Source organism: Vulpes lagopus, chromosome 13 (assembly GCF_018345385.1).
Source record: "Vulpes lagopus strain Blue_001 chromosome 13, ASM1834538v1, whole genome shotgun sequence".
In the NCBI taxonomy this organism is placed as follows: Eukaryota; Metazoa; Chordata; class Mammalia; order Carnivora; family Canidae; genus Vulpes; species Vulpes lagopus.
In genome coordinates this window covers 60,852,106-60,877,543 of record NC_054836.1, presented here as the reverse complement: position 1 = coordinate 60,877,543, position 25,438 = coordinate 60,852,106, and the positions used below count along the sequence as shown (strand labels likewise).

At 60.8% G+C, this 25,438-nt stretch overlaps 2 protein-coding genes across 2 annotated transcripts; one reads left to right on the top strand and one right to left on the bottom strand.

The window, feature by feature from the left end:
• Positions 1-3,715: 3,715 nt before the first annotated feature.
• LOC121474594 lies at positions 3,716-15,826 on the bottom strand. The gene is made up of 12 exons (XM_041727521.1): positions 15,476-15,826; positions 15,234-15,333; positions 14,811-14,963; positions 9,706-9,812; positions 9,413-9,570; positions 8,358-8,406; positions 7,456-7,576; positions 6,693-6,787; positions 6,407-6,472; positions 5,752-5,851; positions 5,368-5,520; positions 3,716-4,758 (listed from the first exon to the last, which is right to left on the bottom strand). The coding sequence occupies exons 1-12, from the start codon at positions 15,824-15,826 to the stop codon at positions 4,154-4,156; spliced, it is 2,058 nt and encodes a 685-aa protein (XP_041583455.1). The 3' UTR covers positions 3,716-4,153.
• A 6,232-nt stretch (positions 15,827-22,058) lies between these two features.
• LOC121474593 (vegetative cell wall protein gp1-like) lies at positions 22,059-24,068 on the top strand. Its single transcript, XM_041727520.1, has 4 exons — positions 22,059-22,752; positions 23,023-23,175; positions 23,479-23,696; positions 23,928-24,068. The coding sequence occupies exons 1-4, from the start codon at positions 22,722-22,724 to the stop codon at positions 24,066-24,068; spliced, it is 543 nt and encodes a 180-aa protein (XP_041583454.1). The 5' UTR covers positions 22,059-22,721.
• Positions 24,069-25,438: the final 1,370 nt, after the last annotated feature.

Genomic DNA, 25,438 nt, shown 5'->3' with positions numbered 1-25,438 from the left:
TGTTAATATGGAACCACCTTGGCAACCCAGAAATAACTCCCACTTGATCATGGTGAATAATTTACTTAATGTATTGTTGGATTCACTGTGCTAGTTTTTTATTGAGAGTTTTTGATCTCTGTTAATCAGGAATATTGGCCTTTAGTTCTCTCTCTCTCTCTCTCTTTCTGTAGTGGGGTCTTTATCTGGTTTTGGTATCAGGGTAATGCTGGCCGCATAGAATGAATTTGAAAGTTTTCCTTTCTTTTTTCTTTGGGCGGGAGGATACTTTGAGAAGAATGGATATTAATTCTTCTTTAGATGTCTGGAGGAATTGCCCCGGGAAGGCCATCTGGTCCTGGACTTTGTTTGTTGGGAGATTTTTTTATTGCTGAATCAATTTCTTTGCTGGTTATCTGTCTGTTCAAGTTTCTTATTTCTTCCCTTTTCATTTTTGCTATGTTATATATTTCTAGGAATTGATCTATTTCTTCCAGTTTTTCTAAGTTGTTGGAATATAGTTTTTCTCTTATAATCATTTGTTTTTCTGTGGTGTTGGTTGTTATTTCTCTTCTCTCATTTGTGATTTTATTTGGGTCCTTTCTCATCTTTTATTTCTTTTTTAAAAAATATTTTATTTATTTATTCATGAGAGACACACACACAGAGAGGCAGAGGTATAGGCAGGGGGAAAATCAGGCTCCATGCGGGGAGCCTGATGTGGGACTCGATCCCCCAGGACTCTGGGATCCTGACCTGAGCCAAAGCAGACGCTCAACCACTGAGACACCCAGGTGCCTTGCTGATTCATTCCTTTGCTAGTTATGGGTCTGTTCACATTTTCTATTTCTTCCTATTTCAGTTTTGTTCATTTGCACATTTCTAGGGATTCGTTCATTTCTTCTAGGTCTCCTAGTTTGTTAGCATATAATTTTTCAGAGTATTCCCTTATAATTGTCTTATTTTTCTAGTGTTGATTGTGATCTCTCTTCTCTCATTTGTGATTTTATGTATTTAGGTCCTTTCTCTTTTCTTGTTGATGAGGCTGGCTAGGGCTTGATCCATTTGATTAATTATTTTGAAGAACCAGCTCTTAGTTTCATTATTCCACTCTACTGTTTTGTTGTTTCTGTATTGTTTATTTCTGCTCTCATCTTTATTTTTTCCCTTCTTCTGGCCTTGTTTGCTATTCCTTTTCCAGCTCCTTTAGGTGTAGGGTTAGGTCGTGTATTGGAGACTTCTTGTTTCTTGAGGTAGGCCTGTATCGCTATGTACATCCCTCTTAGGACTGCCTTTGCTGCATCCCAAAGGTTTGGAGAAACATATTTTCATTTTCATTTGTTTCTATTTTTTTTCAATCTCCTCTTTAATTTCCTAGTTGCTCCATTCAATCTCTAGTAAGATGTTCATAATCTCCACATATTTTTGGTCTGTCCAAATTTTTTCTTGCCGTTGACTTCGAGTTTCATAGCGTCGTGGTCTGAAAATGTACACAGTATGATCTCAATCTTCTTGTACCTGTTGAGGGCTGATTTGTGGCCCATGATGGGATCTGTTCTGGAGAATGTCCCATGTGCACTTGAAAGGAATGTGTATTCTGCTGCTTTAGGAGGAAATGTTCTGACTATATCTGTTGAGTCCCTCTGGTCCAATGTGTCAAGGTCATTGTTCCCCTGTTGATTTTCTGCATAGATGATCTGTCCATTGCTGTAAGTGGGTGTTAAAACCCCCATCAATGTATTATTATCAGTGAGTTTCTGTATGTTTGCTGTTAATTGGTTTCTATATTTAGGTACTCCCATGTTGGCAGCATAAATATTTACAGTTGTTTGATCTTCTTGATGGAGAGTCTTCTTAATTATGAAATAATGTCCTTCTTCATCCCTTTTTACAGTATTTGTTCTTTTTTTTAATTTAAAGATTTTATTTATTTATTCATGAGAGATACACAGAGAGAAGCAGAGGCAGAAACATAGGCAGAAGGAGAAGCAGGCTCCCCAAGGGAAGGCTGATGTGGGACCCGATCCTGGGACCCCAGGATCACATCCTGAGCTAAAGGCAGATGCTCAACCACTGAGCCACCAGGTGTCCCCAGTGTTTGGTTTCAAATCTAGTTTGTCTGATATAAGTACGGGTCCTCCAGCTTTCTTTTGATGTCCATTAGCGTGATAGATGATTTTCCGTCCCCTGGCTTTCAATCTTCTGGTGTCTATAGGTCTAAGGTGAGCGTCTTGTAGGCAGCATATACATGGCTCTGTTTTTTTGTTTTTTAAGATTTTATTTATGAGAGAGAGAATGAGAGAGGCAGAAACCTAGGCAGAGAGAGAAGCAGGCTCCCCAACAGGAGCCCGATGTGGGACTCGATACCAGACTCCAGGATCACACCCTGAGGCATTGGCTTGGATGTAGGGTGGAGGCTGAAGGAGAATGAGGAAGAACAAACTGGGGGAAAAACAGAAGCTGAAGGAGAGGGGGACAGCTGTCAGCATCGGGAGCCTTCGCGGGGACCCGGCGTCCTTTCCCAGGGGGGGCCCCCCTCTGTAGGGTGCTTCCCGCCGCCCCGCGCTCCCCGTGGGCACCCGCAGGCGCATCCCCGGGCCTCCAGCGCCTCTGCAGCCGTGGTCTGGAGCGTCCTCCGTGTGTCCTACCGGGGACCCCAGCGTCACGTCTGTAACCGTCCGGCTGCTGTCTGACAACAGTCGGGGGATTCCGACGTTTGTTGGGTTTGGGGTGTGTGCCTGTCTGTCGCCGTGCCGCGATCTGATCCTCGGGCCGCGTCGTCCTGACGCCGAAACGGTTGAAACACCATCATTTCTGGTGCTGGCGCTGGGCGGCTAGCTGGGTTCTCCCGGCCGACCCGGGCCACCTCGTGCCGTCCCGTGCCGTCCCGTCCCGCCGGGGGGTCAGCTGAGCTGGAAGGTCCGGCTCGGCCACATTCCCGTGGGTGGCAGCGGGTCCCCGCCGAGCGCCGGCCGCTTCTCTTCTCCCCGATGCCTCTCCAGCGGGGAGCCAGACCTCGGGGCCGCCCTGGGGGGAGCTCCTGAGGGGCCGGCTGCCCGTGGGGGGAGCCCTGGGGCTGCCTGTGTGTGTGTGTGTGTGGGAGTCGGGGTGGGGACGGGGACGGGGTCCCTCGGTCCCCTGTGCTGCCTGCCCCCAGGCCGAGCCCCGCGCTCACCCAGCCCCTACTCTCCAGGGCGTGCAGGGTGCCCTCCGCACTCTGGTGCGAGGGATCCAGCAGCACCGGGTGTGCACGCTGAGCCCGCCCGGTGAGGGTGGCCCAGGTGTGAGAGCTGCAAGGGCCTGCTGTCCTGACGTCCGCTCCGGGGCCACGCTGACCGCCCCGCGGGCCCTCTGTGCCCCAGGCGCACAGGCCCGGGGCGGGGAGGGGAGGAAGCGCCCCGGAGCCCGGGCAGCCCAGGCCCCCTGGACAGAGGGGGCACAGACCTCCCAGGGCGCTTAGCACAGACCCCGGTGACCTGAGGCTCCCCGGCGGTCACTCTGTCCCAGGCCCGTCCTGGCCACGGGCACAGGCTGAGTCGCAGTAGAGTCTGCGGGGTCCTGACCCTGGCGTCTGGCCGCCCCGGGAAGGCACGTGGGGACGTCAGCTGTGTGTGCCTGGCGGCGCCCCCGCAGGGGCTGGTCGGGGCCTGGGCGGCGCCCCCTCCTCCTCTCTGGGGGTGTCTCCGCACCCCGTGCACAGAGCTCCGGGAGACGCAGAAACGAGCCGGCCGTGCCCTCTCACACAACAACACTTTATTGAACTTGCAACAGCAAACAGGGGCTCAGAGCCGAGGGTGCGCGCCTTCCCCTGGGAGACCTTCCTGTCCTTAGAGGAAAGCGGGAATCCCACAGGGGTGCGGGTGCTGGAGTCCCCCGCCTGGGAGCCTGTGCGGACTCGGGTGCGACTCCGGGTGGGGGCGCGTGTCCTGAGGTCGGGGCGTTGAGAGGCGGTTCTGGGGGCGGCAGGGCTGACGTGGACCTGCGGCCCATGGGCTCCTGCGCTGGGTCCCCGCAGGGCAGCTGGACCCCGGCCTCGGGCCCCCTGGGGCTGGGTGACTGACTGCTGGAGCCCCAGCACGTAGAGGAGCCTGGCTCCTGGTGTGGGTGCAGGTGGGGCCCACGGGCCTGGCCCTGCTGCCCTGCCCTGGGGAGTCCCGGGATCCCCAGGGCTGCCCTACGTCAGCGACCTGTTTCTGTGGGGCACGCCCAGGGCCCAGGAGGCCACATCCAGCTGAGAAAAGGCTCGCACAGCCCGGGGCCAGAACCCAGGCCTGGCCAGGGCCCCAGGGCGCTGGATCCCATTAGTCTTCGTGATGGGCCTGGGGGAGCTCAAATCGCCCCTGCCCCGACAGAGTCCGGGGCCAGGCCAGCCCAGGTCCCTCTGGGTCAGGGGCTGGTGTCCCGTGCGGGGGGTGCCGCCCTCCGGGAGGGACAGCGAGACGAGGCAGGGCACGGTGACGGCGGGCCGGAGCCTCCGGGCCCCAGCCCTCACCGCCACGCTCTGCCCCCGAGGCCTGCGAGCATCGAGCTGCCCCGTGGACGCGGGGGGCAGAGGGTCCCGGGCCTGTGCGGGGCCTCGGGGCAGCGGGCTCAGCGCCGCCCTGGCTCTGCCCTGGCTGTGCCCGTCACTGCCCAGCGAGGGGCAGAAGCTGCAGTTCCCGCGGGGCAGGAAGGGTGTCCTGGGCCCGACAGCGTCATCCCTAGGGGGCTGGGGGACCCAGTGATGGGAGTCCCGGGGGTGCTCCAGGGCGCGGTCCGTCGCAGGGCCTCTGGGGTGGCCTAAGCAAGTGCCGAAGGGAAGGGGACCCCGTTTTTTGTCTTCAAGCCCACCATGTCCCGGGGCCGCATGCCTGCACCGCCTTGTTGCCCCGGGAGGGTGGGGAGGGAGTTCCACCGCTGGAGCTGGGGGGGAAGTTGGATGATGGCCTGGCCGGGAGAGGGTCCGGGCGGCTCAGGCCGGGCGGCTGGGCCCGGGGAGGCCGGCTCCTCCACCCTGGGCGGTGGCTCAGAGGCCGGAGAAGGGAGGAGAGGCCCGGGCGCCGGGGACACTGGCTCCAGGCCCAGGGGCCTCGTGGGGAACTCCTCAGGTCCCGCTGGAAAGAGGCCGACGGGGTCAGCGTCTCCAGCAGGCTGTGTGTCCCCCGCTGGGGGCCCCGGGGGTCCTCACGGCTCCCGCGTGGCACCCCCGTCCTGACCCTGTGCTCAGCCCCCCACACTGCTGCCCGGGCCCTGCAGTGGGTACCCGCCCGCCCAGCCCTGGCCTGGGGTCCCCGAGGCTGGAGCAGAAGAGGAGAGCCCCAGAGATGAGGACGGGGGCCCCCGGGGGCTCTGTCCCCTGTGGGCAGCCCCAGCAGGCCGAGTCGGGAGGGGCCGGGGCCCTGAGCCCACCTGGCGGGGGCAGGTCGCACTGCATCCTGCGGAGCTGGGTGATGGAGGCCCGAAGGTGTCTGAGCACGGCCTCGTCCTCCAGGGCCCAGGGCTGGGCCAGAGAGGCCTGGAGGAACTCTCGGAGCCCTTCCAGGGGCAGCTTCAGGAGGCGCTCTGGGCGGTGGGCGAGAGTCAGGCCAGCGGCTGGGGTCCCGCTGTGCCTAGGAGCGCCGCGGGCAGTGCGCTGGCCGGGGTGGCCCCTGCCCGCTGCTCCACTCGGGGAGCCCCGCTGCACCCGCCTGCCCCGCCGTCCCCCCGCCCCAGGTCTGGGTGCTGCTCAGAGCCCAGGGTCACCGCCCCTGCCCCCCGCCCCCGGCACACCTGGGCTCCCGGGGGCTCACTTACTCCTGTGCACCTTGAGGATGGTGTAGGCCATGGCCGTGAGCACCCTCTCCCCATCGAGGATGTAGGCATCCCACAGCTTCAGGGTGAGCGAGAAGGGGGTCTAGGGGGACGACGGGTTGGGAAGAGTGGCCTGAGCAGGGCCCCTGGGGGACTCGGCTGGGGCTAGGCTAGGCCTGCCATCTGGCCCCCGGCTGCCTCCGACGAGGCCCCGCAGCGCCCCCCCGCCCCCCCCCCCCCCCCGCCTCCCCGTGCGTGCCCTCCTCCCAGGGAGATCAGGGACTCCCGGCCGCTCCGGGTTCCGACCATGGCCGGCACCCCCTGCACCCCTGGGGGCACAGACTCTGCCCGCACTTGACGACACCACGCCTCGAGAGGACCCCAGGCTGGCCGCCCGATGGGCCGAGGGCCCGTCCACACCCCGGGCTGACCCGGCCTCCCCCGGGGGAGCTGAGGTAGAGACGGCCCGCCCCCCGGGACCTCGTCCAGGGACCCTCTGGGCTTCTCCAGGACGGGCTGGGCTGCGAGCCTCAGCCTCAGCCTCAGCCTCAGGACCCCGGGGTCGGGCCTGGCTCGTCTGGAGGGTGGGGCTGAGCTGGGCCCTCCCCGGGGGCAGGGGGCAGGTCCGGGAGCGGGGGTCCCGGGGTGGGGGCCTCACCCGGCCGAGGAAGCACTGCATAAACCATTTGGGGCTGTAGATGCCGGTGGACATCTGCTCCTCGTCCTGGCGGGAGGGCAGGGGGTGCTCAGGCCCCACGCCGCGGCCCCTGGAGCCGGGTGGACGCGCTCCCCACGGCCCAGCCCAGCCCCGAGGGCGCCCCCGGGCCCCAGGGGGAGGAACGTGACCCCAACTCTGGGCAGCTCGGAGGGAGGGCCATGCCCCCCACCCCCTGCCCCGGGCTCCGAGGACGGAGCCTCAGGAGCTCCCACTCGCCCCCACTCGCCATGTGCTTCCTCAGGTCCGGGAGAGCTCTTTGGAGGACCCGCTTGTTCTGACTCTGGAACCTGAGGAGCTTCGGGAAGCCCGGGACGAAGAAGCCTGAGAAGGCCCCAGGCCCCCACGGTCAGGGCCTCCTCCTGCACCAGGTGGGGTGGGGGGTGTCGGGGCAGGGGCCTCCCCGCCACACCCTGACCCCCGTGTGCTCACCGCCCTCGGAGCCCTGACTGGATCCGCTCTTCCCAGAGGGCAGGGCCTGCCTCCCAGGCAGGGGGCGCGGGGCCCGGGGACCCTCGTCCTCACAGAGACCCCGCGGGGCGTGGGCTGGGGGCTGAGGACCGGGCCCGGCTGACCCAGCACCCTCTCTCCTGCGGGGGCCGCCGCGGGGACAGGCGGGTCCCCAGCCCCGAGCGGCAGCGGGTGCAGGCCACGGGGAGGGTGATGGGCGTGCACGGCCCTCTGCTGTGGGGCTTGGGAGTGAGGCTGGGGGCCCCCGGGAGGGGGAGACGCTGCCCCCTGGGCCCCGTGTGGCCGTGGGCTGGCAGGGGGGCCTGGGGGACAAGCCGGCAGCCCGGCGGGAGGCTGGGGGAGCAACGGGAGTGCGTGCCTGGCCTGCAGACGGTGGGGCGGGTGGCCGTGGCTCCGGGACCCCGAGGCCACCGGGGAGGCGGGGCCCTTGCCCGTGGGGGGGCGAGCTGGGGGGTCCCCGCCTGCCCCCCGGTGCAGCAGCCTGCAGGGAGGCCCTCCTGAGCTCCCCGGCGGGCCCCTACCGTGCATGGAGTGCCGGTCGCCCACCATCAGCTGGGCCAGCGCCCAGAAGGCGTCCTCCTCGGGGAGGAACATGAGGAGGACGGCCGCGATCTCGCTCATGCCCTGGCAGTAGCCCACCTCCTGCAAGAGCCAGAGCCCCACGGAGGGCGTGCGCCCCGAGGCCCCCTCTGAGCCCTCCCCGCGGGCGTCAGGCTCCCCCGGCTCCCTCCCAGCCCGGGCTCCCGGAGGGGGCTCCCAGAGGGCGGGGGAGCAGGTGAGGGCCACCCGGACCAGCTGGGGCGCGAGCACCCCGGGCCCCGCTACCGAGCCCTGCGGCCGCCGTGCCACGACCCCCGTCATCAGGCCAGCAGGAGGGGCCTCCGTGAGCTGTGCCAGGCTGTAGGGGACCCGCCAGGTCTGGAGACCCCCCAGAGGGCAGGTCGGCGGGGGGGGGGGGGGGGGGGGGGGCCTGACTGTGGCCCCTGGCAGGTCCCACGAGGGGAGCTGGGCCAGGACACCCCGCGGGGCCGGGGAGCGTGTGAGCTGGGGTCCTCGGGGACCCTTCTGGAATGCGCCGTGGAAGGGGGCGGCCTCCTGGGCGCCTCGGCCTCGTTCCCTTCGGGGGAGTGGGAGCCTTCCCCGCCCGGGCTCTCGTCGGTAGTGCCGTCTGTCAGGGTCCAGACCCGAGCTCTAGGACGGCCGCGGTGCACGCGGGGGCCCTGGGCAGCCCCGGCCCTCGGGCACGCAGGCCCTGCCTCCCCTGGGAGGTCTGCACCCCGCCCCCTGCCCGTCCCGGAGGAGAGAGACCCTCCCCGGCATCTCGGGGGCCGTGGAGCCGGGGCCATAACTGTGAGTCCCGCTGGTCACCCCCACTCAGGACAAGGCCGCCCGCGGGGCAGGAGGCGGGGGCAGGGACACTCACCGTGTCGTACACCGAGTAGGCTGCCAGCACACAGAACAGGGCTCGCTGCCTAGGAGGGGGGACAGCGGGGGGCTCTGCTCAGTCAGCCCCCGCCCAGCGAGGCCGCCGAGGTGCCGACACCCGCCCCGCAGGCCCCGCGGCCCGCAGGGCCCCTCCGCGGGGGCCGATCTCCGGGGTCAGGTCTGCGCACGGGGACAGGCGGCGACCTCACACGTGCAGCGTGCCGGGGGTTCAGTGCACCCTGGGGTGTCCGACGCCTCCGAGCGGCTCCCGCCGTGGGGTGTGCAGCTCCGGGCTCCCCCAGCGCCGCCAGCGCCCCGGGCCTCCAGCCCTGGAGCGGCCCCGCCCCCCCCCCCGCCGCACGCCCCCATGGGAGCCAGCGCTCCCCCTGCCCCGGTCCCCGCAGCCCCTGACGCCTCTCCTCCGCTGCCCTGGCCTGGCCCGGCCCCGTGTCCCGGGAACACCACCAGCCCCACGTGACCCCTGCCCCGAGCCCACGCAGCCGGGGCATCCGTGGCCCTGAGCGCACCCCCAGGTCTTCCCAGGTGTCCCTGGGCTGGACTCTGTGGGGGGCACCCCGGGCCCGCCCATCCCAGAGCATCTCGGGGCTCCAGGTCTGAGCCGCCGTGAGGAGAGCAGGGAACGTCGTGCAGGTGTGACCCCGATACAGGCTGCGAACCCCTGGGGTCACTATCTGAGCACGGGGGGGGTACGGGGTGCGGCCCCCTCAGCGCTGCCAGGAGCCGCCCGATGCCCCCCGCACGGCGGCCCGAGTCTGCACCCCGGCTCCGCCCCCGCCCAGGCCCCGCCCACAGCCCTTCCCGGCCCCGCCCACCGCACGCTGCCGCTCCGAGCCCCACATCGCAGAAACAGCCAGAGACGGACAACAGGAGCTTCGCACGGACTGAAGCGAAGGTGGAGCTTCGTCCTGCGGCCAGGCAGCCCCGACCCCGCGGGACAGCGCCCGCACACAGCTCCGCGCCCGCGCCCGGGCTCCCCGCTCCAGGCCGGTCTGCGCAGGGGCCAGGAGAGGCAGCCAGAACCTGTCCTCCCACCTGACCGAGGGACGCAGCCACCGGGTCGCTGAGGTTTCGAGGGAGCCGCGTCCGCACCCGCCCCGCCGCTTTCTCTGATGCCCGCCGCATCCTAGCAACGGCCGTGCAGCCGGCTCCGGGTCTCGCGAGAAGAGGCGGCGCTCCCGCGGGACGAAGGGCTGTGGAGAGGGGCGGCCCGGGGCCCAGGGGGCGGGGCCGGAATCGGGGGGCGGAGCTGGGCCTAGGGGCGGGGCCAGGGTCGGAGCTGGGGTGGGCGGGGCCAGCGGCGGGGCGGGGCTGGGGGCGGGGCTTACGGGCCGGGCCGGGGGCGTGGCCGAGAGGAAAGCCGGGGGCGGGGTCTGGTGCTGGGCACCCAGATCCCTGAGTGAATGTGGCGCTACTGTCCAAACTCCCTCATACACTGTGCGAGGGCACAGTTCTCAGAACCAAACGCTGACAGCAGTTTGGTTTATAGATCTAAAAAATCAGGATTGGTGAAAATACAGAGTGAGAGTGAAAACCTTGACAGAGGAGAACATAGTCCAAGGCGTTAGGTGCCACTTGGCTTATGTTCAAATTAGAACTTGACTCTTAGCTTCCTGGCAGCCTAAGAGAAAGGGGAGACAGGGGCTATTTCCTCTTCTAAATCAGGAGAAGCAAAGGTTTTGTTAATCACGGAATCATCTTATATTTATTTTTCCATTGCTATAAATTCTGCAAATTAGGGTTTTTAAAGAAGCACGTTTATTGGGGGAAAGGATGAATTCTGCTCCTCTTGCAAATATATTGGTAACTATCATGTATTTTCATTTTAATTAGTTTCCATGAGTCTTTTTTAATTGTCTAATTTGCTGGTTGACCCTCTTCCTTTAGTGGGATGCCCAAACACTGAGTTTCTTCCAAATTTCTTCTTCTGATTGAGTTGTAGTTTCAAAGCATTGTGGTCTGAAAATATGCAGGGCACAATCCCAATCTTATGGTATCAATTGAGACCTGATTTGTGACCCAGTATATGGTCTATTCTGGAGAAAGTTCCATGTGCCCTTGGGAAGAATGTGTATTCAGTTGGGTTCGGATGGAACGTTCTGTATATATCTGTGAAATTCATCTGGTCCAGTGTATCATTTAAAGCCCTGGTTTCCGTGTTGATGTTCTGCTTAGAATATCCCTCATTGGCTGAGAGTGCCATGTGGAAGTCTACTATTAGTGTATTATTATAAAGTATCTCTTTACTTTGGTTATTAATTGATTGACGGACTTGGCGGGTCCCACATTAGGGGCATAAATATTCATAATTTTTAGTTCTTCTTGTGGAACAGATCCTTTAAGTACGATATAGTGTCCCTCTTCATCCGTTACTAGAGTCTTTGGTATAAACCCTAATTTATCTGATATTAGGATTGCTACCCCAGCTGTCTTTTGAGACCATTTGGAAGGTAAAGGAGGCTCCACCCCTTCGTTTTCAGGCTGGAATTGTCCTTAGGTCTGAAAGAGTCTGTTTAGCTTGTGTTCGCCTCTATGATATTAATGGATTCTTCTCTCACATTTAGATCTTTCATCCATTTTGAGTTCACCTTTGTGTCTGGTGTAAGAGAATGGTCCAGTTTCATTCTTCTGCACGTGGCTGTCCAATTTTCCCAGCACCATTTATTGAAGAGACTGTCCTTTTTCCAGTGTATATTCTTTCCTACTTTGTTGAATATTAGTTGACCATAGAGATCAAGGCCCATTTCTGGATTCTCTTTTCTGTTCCATTGATCTATTTGTCTGTTTTTGTGCCAGTACCGCAGTGTCTTGGTGATCACAGCTTTGTAGTACAACTTGAAATCTGGCATTCTGATGCCCCCAGCTCTGGTTTTCTTTTTCAATATTTCCCTGGCTATTCGGGGTCTTTCCGATTCCACACAAATATTTTTTTAAGATTTTGTTTATTTATTCATGAGAAAGTGAGAGAGAGACAGAGAGAGAGGCAGAGACACAGGCAGAGGGAGAAGCAGGCTCCATGCAGGGAGCGACGTGGGACTCAATCCCAGGTCTTCAGGATCATGCCCTGGGCCGAAGATGGTGCTAAACCATTGAGCCACTAGGGCTCCCCCATACAAATCTTAAGATGATTTGTTTCAGCTCTGAAGAAAGTCCACGGTAGGGATCCCTGGGTGGCTCAGCCGCTTAGCGCCTGCCTTTGGCCCAGGGTGTGATCCTGGAGTCCCAGGATCAAGTCCTGTGTCGGGCTCCCTGCATGGAGCCTGCTTCTCCCTCTGCCTGTGTCTCTGCCTCTCTCTCTCTATGTTTATCATGAATAAATAAATAAAATCTTTAAAAAAAAGAAAGAAAATTGTGGGCGACCGCGGACTAGCTGGAGTAACTGAACCAAACCAGGCCCGGACTTGCGTCCCTCATTCACTCAAAAGGCTCGGGAGCCTAAAGGGTAAATAGTTGGTAGACGCTTGAGACAGGGCTTGAGAAATGGTTCTCAGGGCTCGCTTGTACGTGATCGCCCACATTACACAATAGATACAACTTATACTGACCTGGTCATAAATGTAAATAAGGGTCTGTCTGTCCTTGCTGGTCTGTTTACCAAACCTAATATTCCTTTGAAGTATGCACATCTGGAGCAACAAGCTTATCTATTTACCAAGGTCTTCTGGCACCTGTGAGTCTGTCTTGCATGCTGAGAAAGGGGAACTTTGGAGGGTTTCACAAACCTGCTAAAAATAAACACCTTCTTGGCTTTGTTTTGCTCATGCTATAAAATGTTGTAAAACCTTGAATAAAGCTGGAACTGCTTGGACATCATCCACAGTGTCCCTCCTGTCCCCATCTCTTTACTTTTGTTTTCCTCATCCCCTTATCCTCAGGACCCTGATCGTGTTGCTGCAGCGCATGCAACAGAAAGTCCATGCTATTTTGATTGGGATTGAATTAAATGTGTTAATTGCCGGGGTAGCATTGACACTTTCACAATATTAATTTGTCCAATCCATGAGCACGGAATGTTTTTCCATCTCTTTGTGTCTTCCTCAATTTCTTTCACAAGTATTCTATAGTTGTTAGGGTACAGATCCTTTACCTCTTTGGTTAGGTTTATTCCTAGGTATCTTATGCTTTTGGGTGCAATTTTACATGGGATTGACTCCTTAATTTCCCTTTCTTCACTCTCATTGTCTCAGGGTAGAGAAATGCCACTGACTTCTGGGCATTGATTGTGTATCCTGCCACACTGCCGAATTGCTGTATGAGTTCTAGCAATTCCTGGGGTGGAGTCTTTTGGGTTTTCTATGGACAGTGTCATGTCATCTGTGAAGAGGGAGAGTTTGACTTCTTATTTGCCAATTTGAATGCCTTTTATTTCTTTTTTTTTTCTTTTATTTCTTTTTGTTGCCTGATTGCTGAGGCTCGTACTTCTAGTACAATGTTGAATAGCAGTGGTGAGAGTGGACATCCCTGTCGTGTTCCTGATCTTAGGGGAAAGGCTCCCAGTGCTTCCCTATTGAGAATGATATTTGCTGTGGGCTTTTCGCTATGGCTTTTAAGATGTTGAGGAATGTTCCCTCTATACCTACACTCTGAAGAGTTTTGATCAGGAATGGATGCTGTATTTTGTCAAACGCTTTCTCTGCATCCCTTGAGAGGATCATAAGGTTTTGTTTTGTTTTGTTTTGTTTTGTTTTAGGATCATAAGGTTCTTGTTTCTTCTCTTATTGCTGTGATCTATCACGTTGATTGTTTTATCAATGTTGGACCAACCTTGCATCCTGGGGATAAATCCCATTTGGTTGTGGTGAATAATCCACTTAATATACTGTTGACCCTATTGACTACCATCTTGGTGAGAATTTTTGCATCCGGGTTCATCAGGGATGCTGGTCTGTAATTCTCCTCTATGGTGGGGTCTTTGTCTAATTTTGAGATAAGGTAATGCCGGCCTCTTAAGATTGGAGGTGTTCATGCTCTTTATACCTTCAAAACAGCTTCACTAGAATAGGTATTATTTCTTTTTTAAACTTTTGATAGAATTCGCCTGAGAAGCCAGTTGTCCCTGTCTTTTATGTCTCCGGAGTTTGATGATGACTGCATCACGTTCTAACCTGGATATTGGTCCGTTAAGGTTCTCTGTCATCCCATATCGCAGTTTTGGAAATTTGTGGTGAGGGTAAGGGTGGTGGTTAGGCTTAGAGTAAGGGGTTAGGGGTTCGGGGTTAGGGTTCGGGTTCAGGTTCGGATTGGGGCTCGGGTTAGGGTTCTGGTTCCAGTTTGGGATTAGGGTTCAGGATTGGGTTCAGGTTCGGGCTTGGTTTAGGGTTCAGGTTCAGGTTAGGGTTCGGTTAGGGTTCAGGTTCGGGTTCAGGGTTGGGGTTAGGGGTTTGAGTTTGGGTTCGGGGTTAGGGGTCGGGTTAGGGCTTCGGGTTTCGGTTAGAGTTCGGGTTTGGGTTCCAGTTCAGTTTAGAATTTGGGTTCGGGTTTGGGTTCAGGGTTTGGGGTTAGGGTTACGGTTAGAGTTCGAGATAGGGTTCGGGATAGGGTTTGAGTTCGGGATAGGGTTTAGGGTTCGGTTTCAGAATAAGGCTTGGGTCCAGGTTTGGGATAGGGTTTAGGGTTAGGGTTCGGGTTCTGGTTCAGGTTAGGGTTCCAGTTCTGGTTCAGGTTAGGGTTAGGGTATGGGTTAGGGAATGGGTTGGGGTACTGGTTATGGTATGGATTAGGGTACGGGTTAGGATACGGGTTTATGGTACAGGTTAGGGTACGGGTTAGAGGTTAGGGTAGGGTGAGGGTACAGGTTAGGGTATGGGTTAGGGTATGAGTTAGGATACGGTTTTTTGTACCCCATTTTTTGTCTTCAAGCCCACCATGTCTGGGGTGGCACCTGCCTGCACGTATGAACCGTGCACCATCCTGCAGCTGGACACGTTGCACCGGGAGGGTGGGGAGGGAGTTCCATCGCTGGGGGGGAGGTTTGACGATGGCCTGGCCGGGAGGGGGTCCGGGTGGCTCAGGCTGGGTGACTGGGCCCGGGGAGGCTGGCTCCTCCACCCTGGGGGGTGGCTCAGAGGCCGGAGAAGGGAGGAGAGGCCCGGGCGCCGGGGACACTGGCTCCAGGCCCAGGGGCCTCGTGGGGAACTCCGCTGGAAAGAGGCCGACGGGGTCAGCGTCTCCAGCAGGCTGTGTGTCCCCCGCTGGGGGCCCCGGGGGTCCTCACGGCTCCCGCGTGGCTCCCCGGCCTGACCCTGTGCTCAGCCCCCCACACTGCTGCCCGGGCCCTGCAGTGGGTACCCGCCCGCCCAGCCCTGGCCTGGGGTCCCCGAGGCTGGAGCAGAAGAGGAGAGCCCCAGAGATGAGGACGGGGGCCCCGGGGGCTCTGTCCTCTGTGGGCGGCCCCAGCAGGCCGAGTCGGGAGGGGCCGGGGCCCTGAGCCCACCTGGCGGGGGCAGGTCCCACCACATCCTCCGGAGCTGGGTCATGGAGGCCCGAAGGTGTCTGAGCACCGCCTCGTCCTCCAGGGCCCAGGGCTGGGCCAGAGAGTCCTGGAGGAACTCCCGGAGCCCTTCCAGGGGCAGCTTCAGGAGGCGCTCTGGGCAGTGGGCGAGAGTCAGACCCAGAGGGCCCCGCCCTGGGGCCCCCGGGGCCCCCAGGCCAGCGGCTGGGGTCCCGCTGTGCCCAGGAGCGCCGCGGGCAGTACGCTGGCCGGGGTGGCCCCTGCCCGCTGCTCCACTCGGGGAGCCCCGCTGCACCCGCCTGCCCCGCCGTCCCCCCGCCCCAGGTCTGGGTGCTGCTCAGAGCCCAGGGTCACCGCCCCTGCCCCCCGCCCCCGGCACACCTGGGCTCCCGGGGGCTCACTTACTCCTGTGCACCTTGAGGATGGTGTAGGCCATGGCCGTGAGCACCCTCTCCCCATCGAGAATGTAGGCATCCCACAGCTTCAGGGTGAGCGAGAAGGGGGTCTAGGGGGACGGCGGGGTGGGAGGAGCAGCCTGAGCAGGGCCCCTGGGGGGCTCGGCTGGGGCTAGGCTAGGCCTGCCATCTGGCCCCTGGCTGCCTCCGACGAGGCCCCGCAGCGCCCCCCCCCCCCCCGCCTCCCCGTGCGTGCCCTCCTCCCAGGGAGATCAGGGACTCCCGGCCGCTCCGGGTTCCGACCCCGGCCAGCACCTCCCGCACCCCTGGGGGCACAGACTCTGCCTGCACTTGACGACACCACGCCTCGAGAGGACCCCAGGCTGGCCGCCCGATGGGCCGAGGGCCCGTCCACACCCCGGGCTGACCCTGTCCCGTGGGACCTGGAGGAGCCAGGAAGGCACAAGGCGCCCCCGCGGACCGCGGCTCCGGGTCTGGGGTGCGTTCCTGGCAGCCCGTGCAGCGCTGGGACGGGGGACTGGGGAGACACCCGGGGATGTCCTGGGGGACAGGGTGCAGACAGCTGGCCCCAGCCCCCCCCATGTCCTGCCCGGGGCCCAGGACGGGCTCTCACATTGGCCTCGCGGGGGCTGGGGCTGGGCAGCTCCTTGTCCCTGGAAGGCAAGAGACGCAGATCCCTGAGGCCCCAGCCCCCCAGACCCCCCCCCCCCCGTCTGCACCCAGGTGCAGCCCTCGGCAGTGCAGGTGACGGCAGCAGGATGCCGGGCGGAGGGCCGGGGCTGTTCCGATCAGGCCCGTGGCCCGCAGTCCTGCCAATTCAGAGCATTTCTTCCGGAGCCACCTAGACAGGGCCGTGTGTGCACATGTCACCGTCCTCACCCTGCTTGTGCCGTGAGACGACCAAGTGTCTGTGCGGTGACCCGGCGCTCGGCTCCCACGGACCTCCTGTCTGCGTGTCGGGAGGGGGCCGCGGTGACCGGAGCCACGGCGGTGGGGTGGACAGAGCAGCCTCCGTGGGAAGGGTGTTGGTGTGTTCAGGCCCCACGAGCAGGGCGTAGGTGTCCTCGCACACGGCGCACACTCAGCGGGCCGCCCCAGGGACCCCGGCCCTGCCTTGGGGCCCTCGTGCCGCACACGGTGGCGTGGAATTCCTGCTCACGCTGGAGACAAAGCGAGTGTGTGTGTCAGAACCTGAGCTGTTGATTCACGCCTCTGAGCAACTCCTTTGACTTTTTCCCTAGATCTTCAGCAATTAAGGAGTTTTTTCGAAGCCCAAGTACAACCACATTTTGAAGCCAGAAGACTGTCTGTCTGAACCGTGCACCATCCTGCAGCTGGACACGAGAACCGTGCAGATCGCTGACCTGGAGGTGAGAGCCCCGGAGGCTAAGTGGGCGGCGCACGGACCAGACTCTGTGCGAATAAACAGGTTGAGGAAACTTGCCTTTGATTTTCTGAGTCTTGTCTTTTTTATGCTCTGATTTTATATTTTTACATTATTTTTTCATGTACCTCTTTAACACCATCAGTAATTTTTATATTTATGTTTAATATTTTCAGCATCTTGAGATTCTAATAAATTATATCTAGTTTCTTCAAGGATTTCAAGTTAAAAATTTTTTTTCTAAGTTGTGCTGCCGTGGATGACAAAATTCTTAATTCTTACTCTTACATTCCTCCTGTTGCCACGAGGTGGCGCGTGTGCATTCAGGAGCGGCTCATTTTCAGGGTGTGCTCAGAGGTGCAAAGCTTGGGAGCGGGTCCCTGGAACCCCCTGGAGCTCAGCCGGGAGCTAAGCTGTTGGCTCTGCACTTAGTTTCGCAGTATAGAGAGGCCCGGTTCTTTATGCCAAGAATGAGAAGAAATAGGATTCCACTCAAATATGGGACCAGAAAATGAGGCAAGTGAGGCCCACGTTGCTTGAAACCTTTTCTGATTATCTGCCGCATGTGAATTTGTGCTGCCAGCTTTAGTGGTTCTTTCCCGAGGAGCAGGTTTGCTGTGTTTGTCTACACTAGCAAGTTGCATCCACAGTTACTGGACTAGACGTGGGCCCGGCAGTGCAGCGGCATTGAGCGGGGCTGGCGGGGGGACAGCTGCTAGTTCCTGCCCGGAGCCCTCCCGCCTGCTGTCACGTGCTCACGGCAGCCGCGTCCCTTCCTTATCGTTGCCTGAACAGACCATGAGCGGCGAGCTGCACTTTGAGATCAGGAAGGCCGGCGCGCTGCATGGATTCACTGCCTGGTTCAGTGTCCGGTTCCAGAGCCCGGAGGAGGACGAGCCGCAGCTGGTGCTGAGCACAGGCCCGTTTCACCCGTGAGTGTGCAGCACCCGCAGGGGCTCCGCTGCCCCGGGAGGAGCAGGTGCAGGTCCCCTGCCGCGAGGCCGTCGCGGAGGCAGCGGCATGTGCGGGCGGTGGGCGGGGGACCCGGACCGTGCCCCACCCCCCCCTGCCCTGGGCTGCCCTGCCTGCCCTCTGACCCCTGCATGAACGGGCGGAGCGCACTTTGCCTGCCTCAGTGGCCCTGGACACTGCTTCAGCTTCCCATGGTCTAATACAAGCACAACCCATGGAATTTTAGGGGCTTTTAACTCCCCAAGACTTTCTTGGGGAAGGTCAGTGTTTCTTGAGACAAATTTTTTTTAAAGATTTTATTTGAGGGAGAGAGTGGGCGAGAGAGCACATGAGCAGAGGCGGGGGCAGGGGAGGGGGAGGCAGATGCCCCACTGAGCAGGGAGCCCGATGCGGGACTCGATCCCAGGCCCCGGGGTCATCCCTGAGCCAAGGCATATGCTCCCCAGACCGAGCCCCCAGCCACCCCCGGGACACTTCTGTGCAGTAGCATCTTGATGCTGCTCGCTGCTCCGGTGAGCCGGGCGCTGCGGTCCGCCTCGGAGCTGGACCCAGCAGCCCGGCAGCGCTGCCTTCCTGGGACCTCCGCGGGCCTGTGCGGTAGGTGCCCGGGGCCGGGGCGGGCAGCTGCGCTGCTCGGGTCAACACTGGCTGCAGCGGGGGTCCTCGGGGCCTCGCGTCTGTCTGCACCACAGGAGCCAGGCTGTTGGCCGGAGCGTCCGTGGAGCTGGCGGGGCCAGGCCTCCGGCCGCCCTTCCCAGTCCCGGCGCACAGATGCGAGCTGTCACCAGTCGAGGGCGGGAACTCAGGCCCCTGGGGTCGTGCGCCCGCACACCGTGGGATGGGGCAGGCAGGTGCCGAGCCCGGGCAGCGCTCTGGGACGCGGGGACAGGGGCCCTCACGGCGACTGGGGCCGGAGGGACGTGAGGGCTGAGCGTGACCCCGAGGCCGTGGAGCCGTGTCCTCAGGGCCTGCAGAACCCAGAGAGTGCGGAGCGTGACTGTTTGTCCCAGATGTCGCACTTGCCACTCACCCTCCAGCCCGACTCCCAGGGGCAGTGACCTTCCTGCGCTGCGGAAACTAGAACTCGGCATTGGCAGCCTAGGGACCGGGCAGGGATGTGGTAGACGCCCGTGCCAGGGTGCTGGGCCCTGGGAGCACCTAGAGCCGCGTGCTCGCTGGGCTGTGGCCCAGTCCCTGGCGCCCACAGAGGCCTCGCCGTGGGCCTGGTGCGTCTGCCCCGCGGGAGAGCCTGGGGGTCCGCCCCACAGAGGTGACGCGTGCCCCGTGTCTTGCAGAACCACCCACTGGAAGCAGGTGCTGTTTATGATGGACGAGCCCATGTCCATGCTCTCGGGAGATGTGGTCACAGGCTCAGTTGTGCTGCAGAGAAACCCCGTGTGGAGGAGGCACATGTCCGTGGCGCTCAGCTGGTCCGTCACTTCCACACAAGACCCCACATCTCCCGAGAGCACGGACACGGGCTCGTCCATCATAAACAGCACCTGCCTCCAGTGGGTGGTTCTGCAAACCACGGGGCACGCATCACCTCTGTGGGGGGGCCCCCAGGCTCCCCCGCGGGGCAGACGCACCAGGCCCACGGCGAGGCCTCTGTGGGCGCCAGGGACTGGGCCACAGCCCAGCGAGCACGCGGCTCTGGGTGCTCCCAGGGCCCCGCACCCTGGCACGGGGCGTCTACCGCGTCCCTGCCTGGTCCCTAGGCTGCCAAGCCGAGTTCTAGTTTCCGCAGCGCAGGAAGGTCACTGCCCCTGGGAGTCGGGCTGGAGGGGGTGTGGCAAGTGCGACATCTGGGACAAACGGTCACGCTCCGCGCTCTTCAGGTTCTGCAGGCCCTGAGGACACGGCTCCACGGCCTCAGGGTCATGCTCAACCCTCACGTCCCTCCGGCCCCAGCCGCCGTGAGGGCCCCTGTCCCCGCGTCCCAGAGCGCTGCCCGGGCTCAGCACCTGCCTGCCCCACCCCACCGTGTGCGGGCGCACGACCCCCGGGGCCTGAGTTCCCGCCCTCGACTGGCAACAGCTGGCATCTGTGTGCTGGGACCGCGAAGGGCGGCCGGAGGCCTGGCCCCGCCACCTCCACGGACGCTCTGGCCAACAGCCTGGCTCCTGTGGTGCGGACGGACGCGAGGCCCCGAGGACTCCCGCTGCGGCCAGTGTTGACCCGAGCAGCGCGGCTGCCCGCCCCGGCCCGGGCACCTACCGCGCAGGCCCACGGAGGCCCCAGGAAGGCAGCGCTGCCGGGCTGCTGGGTCCAGCTCCAAGGCAGACCGCAGCGCCCGGCCCGTCCGAGCAGCGAGCAGCGTCAAGATGCTACTGCACAGAAGTGTCCCGGGGGCGGCTGGGGGCTCGGTCCAGGGAGCGTCTGCCTTCGGCTCAGGGATGACCCTGGGGCCTGGGATCGAGTCCCGCATGGGGCTCCCTGCTCAGCGGGGCATCTGCCTCTCCCTCCCCCACCCTCTGCTCATGTGCTCTCTCGCCCACTCTCTCCCTCAAATAAAATCTTTAAAAAAAAAATTGTCTCAAGAAACACTGACCTTCCCCAAGAAAGTCTTGGGGAGTTAAAAGCCCCTACAATTCCATGGGTTGTGCTTGTATTAGACCATGGGAAGCTGAAGCAGCGTCCAGGGCAACTGAGGCAGGCAAAGTGCGTTCCGCCCGTTCATGCAGGGGTCAGAGGGCAGGCAGGGCAGCCCAGGGCAGGGGCGGGTGGGGCACGGTCCCGGTCCCCCACCTGCACACACTGCTGCCTCCCTGACGGCCACCCGGCAGGGGACCTGCACCCGCTCCTCCCGGGCAGCGGAGCCCCTGCGGGTTCTGCACACTCACAGGTGAAACGGGCCTGTGCTCAGCACCAGCTGCGGCTCGTCCTCCTGCAGGCTCTGGAACCGGACACTGAACCAGGCGGTGAATCCATGCAGCGCGCCAGCCTTCCTGATCTCAAAGTGCAGCTCGCCGCTCATGGTCTGTTCAGGCAACGATGAGGAAGGGACGCGGCTCCCGTGAGCGCGTGACAGCAGGCGGGAGGGCTCCGGGCAGGAACTAGCAGCTGTCCCCCCGCCAGCCCCGCTCAATGCCGCTGCACTGCCGGGCCCACGTCTAGTCCAGTAACTGTGGATGCAACTTGCTAGTGTAGCCAAACACAGCAAACCTGCTCCTCGGGAAAGAACCACTAAAGCTGGCAGCACAAATTCACATGCGGCAGATAATCAGAAAAGGTTTCAAGCAACGTGGGCCTCACTTGCCTCATTTTCTGGCCCCATATTTGAGTGGAATCCTATTTCTTCTCATTCTTGGCATAAAGAACCGGGCCCTCTATACTGCGAAACTAAGTGCAGAGCCAACAGCTTAGCTCCCGGCTGAGCTCCAGGGGGTTCCAGGCACCCGCTCCCAAGCTCTGCACCTCCAAGCACACCCTTAAAATGAGACGCTCCTGAATGCACACGCGCCACCTCGTGGCAACAGGGGGAATGTAAGAGTAAGAATTAAGAATTTTGTCATCCACGGCAGCACAACTTAGAAAAAAAATTTTTAACTTGAAATCCTTGAAGAAACTAGATATAATTTATTAGAATCTCAAGATGCTGAAAATATTAAACATAAATATAAAAATGACTGATGGTGTTAAAGAGGTCCGTGAAAAAATAATGTAAAACTACAAAATCAGAGCATAAAAAAGACAAGACTCGGAAAATCAAAGGCAAGGTTCCTCAATCTGTGTATTCGCACAGTCTGGTACGTGCGCCGCCCACTTAGCCTCCGGGGCTCTCACCTCCAGGTCAGGGATCTGCACGGTTCTCGTGTCCAGCTGCAGGATGGTGCACGGTTCAGACAGACAGTCTTCTGGCTTCAAAATGTGGTTGTACTTGGGCTTCGAAAAAAAACTCCTTAATCGCTAAAGATCTAGGGAAAAAGTCAAAGGAGTTGCTCAGAGGCGTGAACCAACAGCTCAGGTTCTGACACACGCACTCGCTTTGTCTCCAGCGTGAGCAGGAATTCCACGCCACCGTGTGCGGCACGAGGGCCCCAAGGCAGGGCCGGGGTCCCTGGGGCGGCCCGCTGAGCGTGCGCCGTGTGCGAGCACACCTACACCCTGCTCGTGGGGCCTGACCACACCAACACCCTTCCCACGCAGGCTGCCCGGCCCAGCCCACCGCCGTGGCTCCGGTCACCGCGGCCCCCTCCCGACACGCGGACAGGAGGTCCGTGGGAGCCAAGCGCCGGGTCACCGCGCAGACACTTGGTCGTCTCACGGCACAAGCAGGGTGAGGACGGTGACATGTGCACACACGGCCCTGTCTAGGTGGCTCCGTAAGAAATGCTCTGAAGCGGCAGGACTGCGGGCCACGGGCCCGATCGGAGCAGCCCCGGCCCTCCGCCCGGCGTCCTACTGCCGTCACCTGCACTGCCAAGGACTGCACCTGGGTGCAGACTGGGGGGGGGGGTGGCTGTGGGGCTGGGGCCTCAGGGCTCTGTGTCTCTTGCCTTCCAGGGACAAGGAACTGCCCGGCCCCAGCCCCCGCGAGGCCAAATGAGAGCCCGTCCTGGGCCCCGGGCAGGACGTGGTGGGGGGCTGGGGCCAGCTGTCTGCACCCCGTCCCCCAGGACATCCCCTGGTGTCTCCCCAGTCCCCCGTCCCAGCGCTGCATGGGCCGCCGGGAACGCACCCCAGACCCGGAGCCGCGGTCCGCGGGGGGCCCTGTGCCTTCCTGGCTCCTCCGGGTCCCACGGGACCGGGTCAGCCCGGGGTGTGGACGGGCCCTCGGCCCATCGGGCGGCCAGCCTGGGGTCCTCTCGAGGCGTGGTGTCGTCAAGTGCGGGCAGAGTCTGTGCCCCCAGGGGTGCGGGAGGTGCTGGCCGGGGTCGGACCCCGGAGCGGCCTGGAGTCCCTGATCTCCCTGGGAGGAGGGCACGCACGGGGAGGCTGCGGGGCCTCGTCGGAGGCAGCCGGGGGCCAGATGGCAGGCCTAGCCTAGCCCCAGCCGAGCCCCCCAGGGGCCCTGCTCAGGCCGCTCCTCCCACCCCGCCGTCCCCCTAGACCCCCTTCTCGCTCACCCTGAAGCTGTGGGATGCCTACGTGTTGGATGGGGAGAGGGTGCTCACGGCCATGGCCTATACCATCCTCAAGGTGCACAGGAGTAAGTGAGCCCCCGGGAGCCCAGGTGTGCCGGGGGCGGGGGGCAGGGGCGGTGACCCTGGGCTCTGAGCAGCACCCAGACCTGGGGTGGGGGGACGGCGGGGCAGGCGGGTGCAGCGGGGCTCCCCGAGTGGAGCAGCGGGCAGGGGCCACCCCGGCCAGCGCACTGCCCGCGGCGCTCCTGGGCACAGCGGGACCCCAGCCGCTGGCCTGGGGGCCCCGGGGGCCCCAGGGCGGGGCCCTCTGGGTCTGACTCTCGCCCACCGCCCAGAGCGCCTCCTGAAGCTGCCCCTGGAAGGGCTCCGGGAGTTCCTCCAGGACTCTCTGGCCCAGCCCTGGGCCCTGGAGGACGAGGCGGTGCTCAGACACCTTCGGGCCTCCATGACCCAGCTCCGCAGGATGCGGTGCGACCTGCCCCCGCCAGGTGGGCTCAGGGCCCCGGCCCCTCCCGACTCGGCCTGCTGGGGCCGCCCACAGGGGACAGAGCCCCCGGGGCCCCCGTCCTCATCTCTGGGGCTCTCCTCTTCTGCTCCAACCTCGGGGACCCCAGGCCAGGGCTGGGCGGGCGGGCGGGCGGGTACCCACTGCAGGGCCCGGGCAGCAGTGTGGGGGGCTGAGCACAGGGTCAGGCCGGGGGGGGCCACGCGGGAGCCGTGAGGACCCCCGGGGCCCCCAGCGGGGGACACACAGCCTGCTGGAGACGCTGACCCCGTCGGCCTCTTTCCAGCGGGACCTGAGGAGTTCCCCACGAGGCCCCTGGGCCTGGAGCCAGTGTCCCCGGCGCCCGGGCCTCTCCTCCCTTCTCCGGCCTCTGAGCCACCGCCCAGGGTGGAGGAGCCGGCCTCCCCGGGCCCAGTCGCCCGGCCTGAGCCGCCCGGACCCCCTCCCGGCCAGGCCATCATCAAACCTCCCCCCCAGCGATGGAACTCCCTCCCCACCCTCCCGGTGCAACGTGTCCAGCTACAGGATGGTGCACGGTTCAGACGTGCAGGCAGGTGCCACCCCAGATATGGTGGGCTTGAAGACAAAAAATGGGGTACAAAAAACCGTATCCTAACTCATACCCTAACCCATACCCTAACCTGTACCCTCACCCTACCCTAACCTCTAACCCGTACCCTAACCTGTACCATAAACCCGTACCCTAACCCATACCCTAATCCATACCATAACTAGTACCCCAACCCATTCCCTAACCCATACCCTAACCCTAACCTGAACCAGAACTGGAACCCTAACCCGAACCGGAACCTGAACCCTAACCCTAAACCCTATCCCAAACCTGGACCCAAGCCCTATCCCGAAACCGAACCCTAAACCCTAAACCCTATCCCGAACTCGAATCCTATCCTGAACCCTATCTCGAACTCTAACCGTAAGCCTAACCCCAAACCCTGAACCCAAACCCGAACCCAAATTCTAAACTGAACTGGAACCCAAACCCGAACTCTAACCGAAACCCGAACCCCTAACCCGACCCCTAACCTCGAACCCAAACTCAAACCCCTAACCCCAACCCTGAACCCAAACCTGAACCCTAACCGAACCCTAGCCTGAACCTGAACCCTAAACCAAGCCCGAACCTGAACCCAATCCTGAACCCTAATCCCAAACCGGAACCAGAACCCTAACCCGAGCCCCAATCCGAACCTGAACCCGAACCCTAACCCCGAACCCCTAACCCCTTCCTCTAAGCCTAACCACCACCCTTACCCTCACCACAAATTTCCAAAACTGTGATATGAGATGACAGAGAACCTTAACGGACTAATATCCAGGTTAGAACGTGATGCAGTCATCATCAAACTCCAGAGACATAAAAGACAGGGACAACTGGCTTCTCAGGCGAATTCTATCAAAAGTTTAAAAAAAAGGGGATCCCTGGGTGGCGCAGCGGTTTGGCGCCTGCCTTTGGCCCAGGGCGCGATCCTGGAGACCCGGGATCGAATCCCACATCGGGCTCCCGGTGCATGGAGCCTGCTTCTCCCTCTGCCTGTGTCTCTGCCTCTCTCTCTCTCTCTCTCTCTGTGACTATCATAAATAAATAAAAAAAAAAATTAAAAAAAAAGTTTAAAAAAGAAATAATACCTATTCTAGTGAAGCTGTTTTGAAGGTATAAAGAGCATGAACACCTCCAATCTTAAGAGGCCGGCATTACCTTATCTCAAAATTAGACAAAGACCCCACCATAGAGGAGAATTACAGACCAGCATCCCTGACGAACCCGGATGCAAAAATTCTCACCAAGATGGTAGTCAATAGGGTCAACAGTATATTGAGTGGATTATTCACCACAACCAAGTGGGATTTATCCCCAGGATGCAAGGTTGGTCCAACATTGATAAAACAATCAACGTGATAGATCACAGCAATAAGAGAAGAAACAAGAACCTTATGATCCTAAAACAAAACAAAACAAAACAAAAAACAAAACCTTATGATCCTCTCAAGGGATGCAGAGAAAGCGTTTGACAAAATACAGCATCCATTCCTGATCAAAACTCTTCAGAGTGTTGGGATAGAGGGAACATTCCTCGACATCTTAAAAGCCATAGCAAAAAGCCCACAGCAAACATCATTCTCAATGGGGAAGCACTGGGAGCCTTTCCCCTAAGATCAGGAACACGACAGGGATGTCCACTCTCACCACTGCTATTCAACATTGTACTAGAAGTCCGAGCCTCAGC

Coding starts and splice junctions, on each gene's coding strand:
- LOC121474594 (XM_041727521.1), bottom strand. CDS start 15,826: ATGGGGGGGGCTGGGGCCAGCTGTCTGCACCCTGTCCCCCAGGACATC. Junction 5,852..6,406: donor TGCAGTGCTTCCTCGGCCGG/GTGAGGCCCCCA, acceptor TCGTCCCCCTAG/ACCCCCTTCTCGCTCACCCT. Junction 4,759..5,367: donor GTGCGACCTGCCCCCGCCAG/GTGGGCTCAGGG, acceptor GCACTTGCTTAG/GCCACCCCAGAGGCCCTGCG.
- LOC121474593 (XM_041727520.1), top strand. CDS start 22,722: ATGGCCTATACCATCCTCAAGGTGCACAGGA. Junction 23,176..23,478: donor GTGCGACCTGCCCCCGCCAG/GTGGGCTCAGGG, acceptor GCCTCTTTCCAG/CGGGACCTGAGGAGTTCCCC. Junction 23,697..23,927: donor ACTCCCTCCCCACCCTCCCG/GTGCAACGTGTC, acceptor TACCATAACTAG/TACCCCAACCCATTCCCTAA.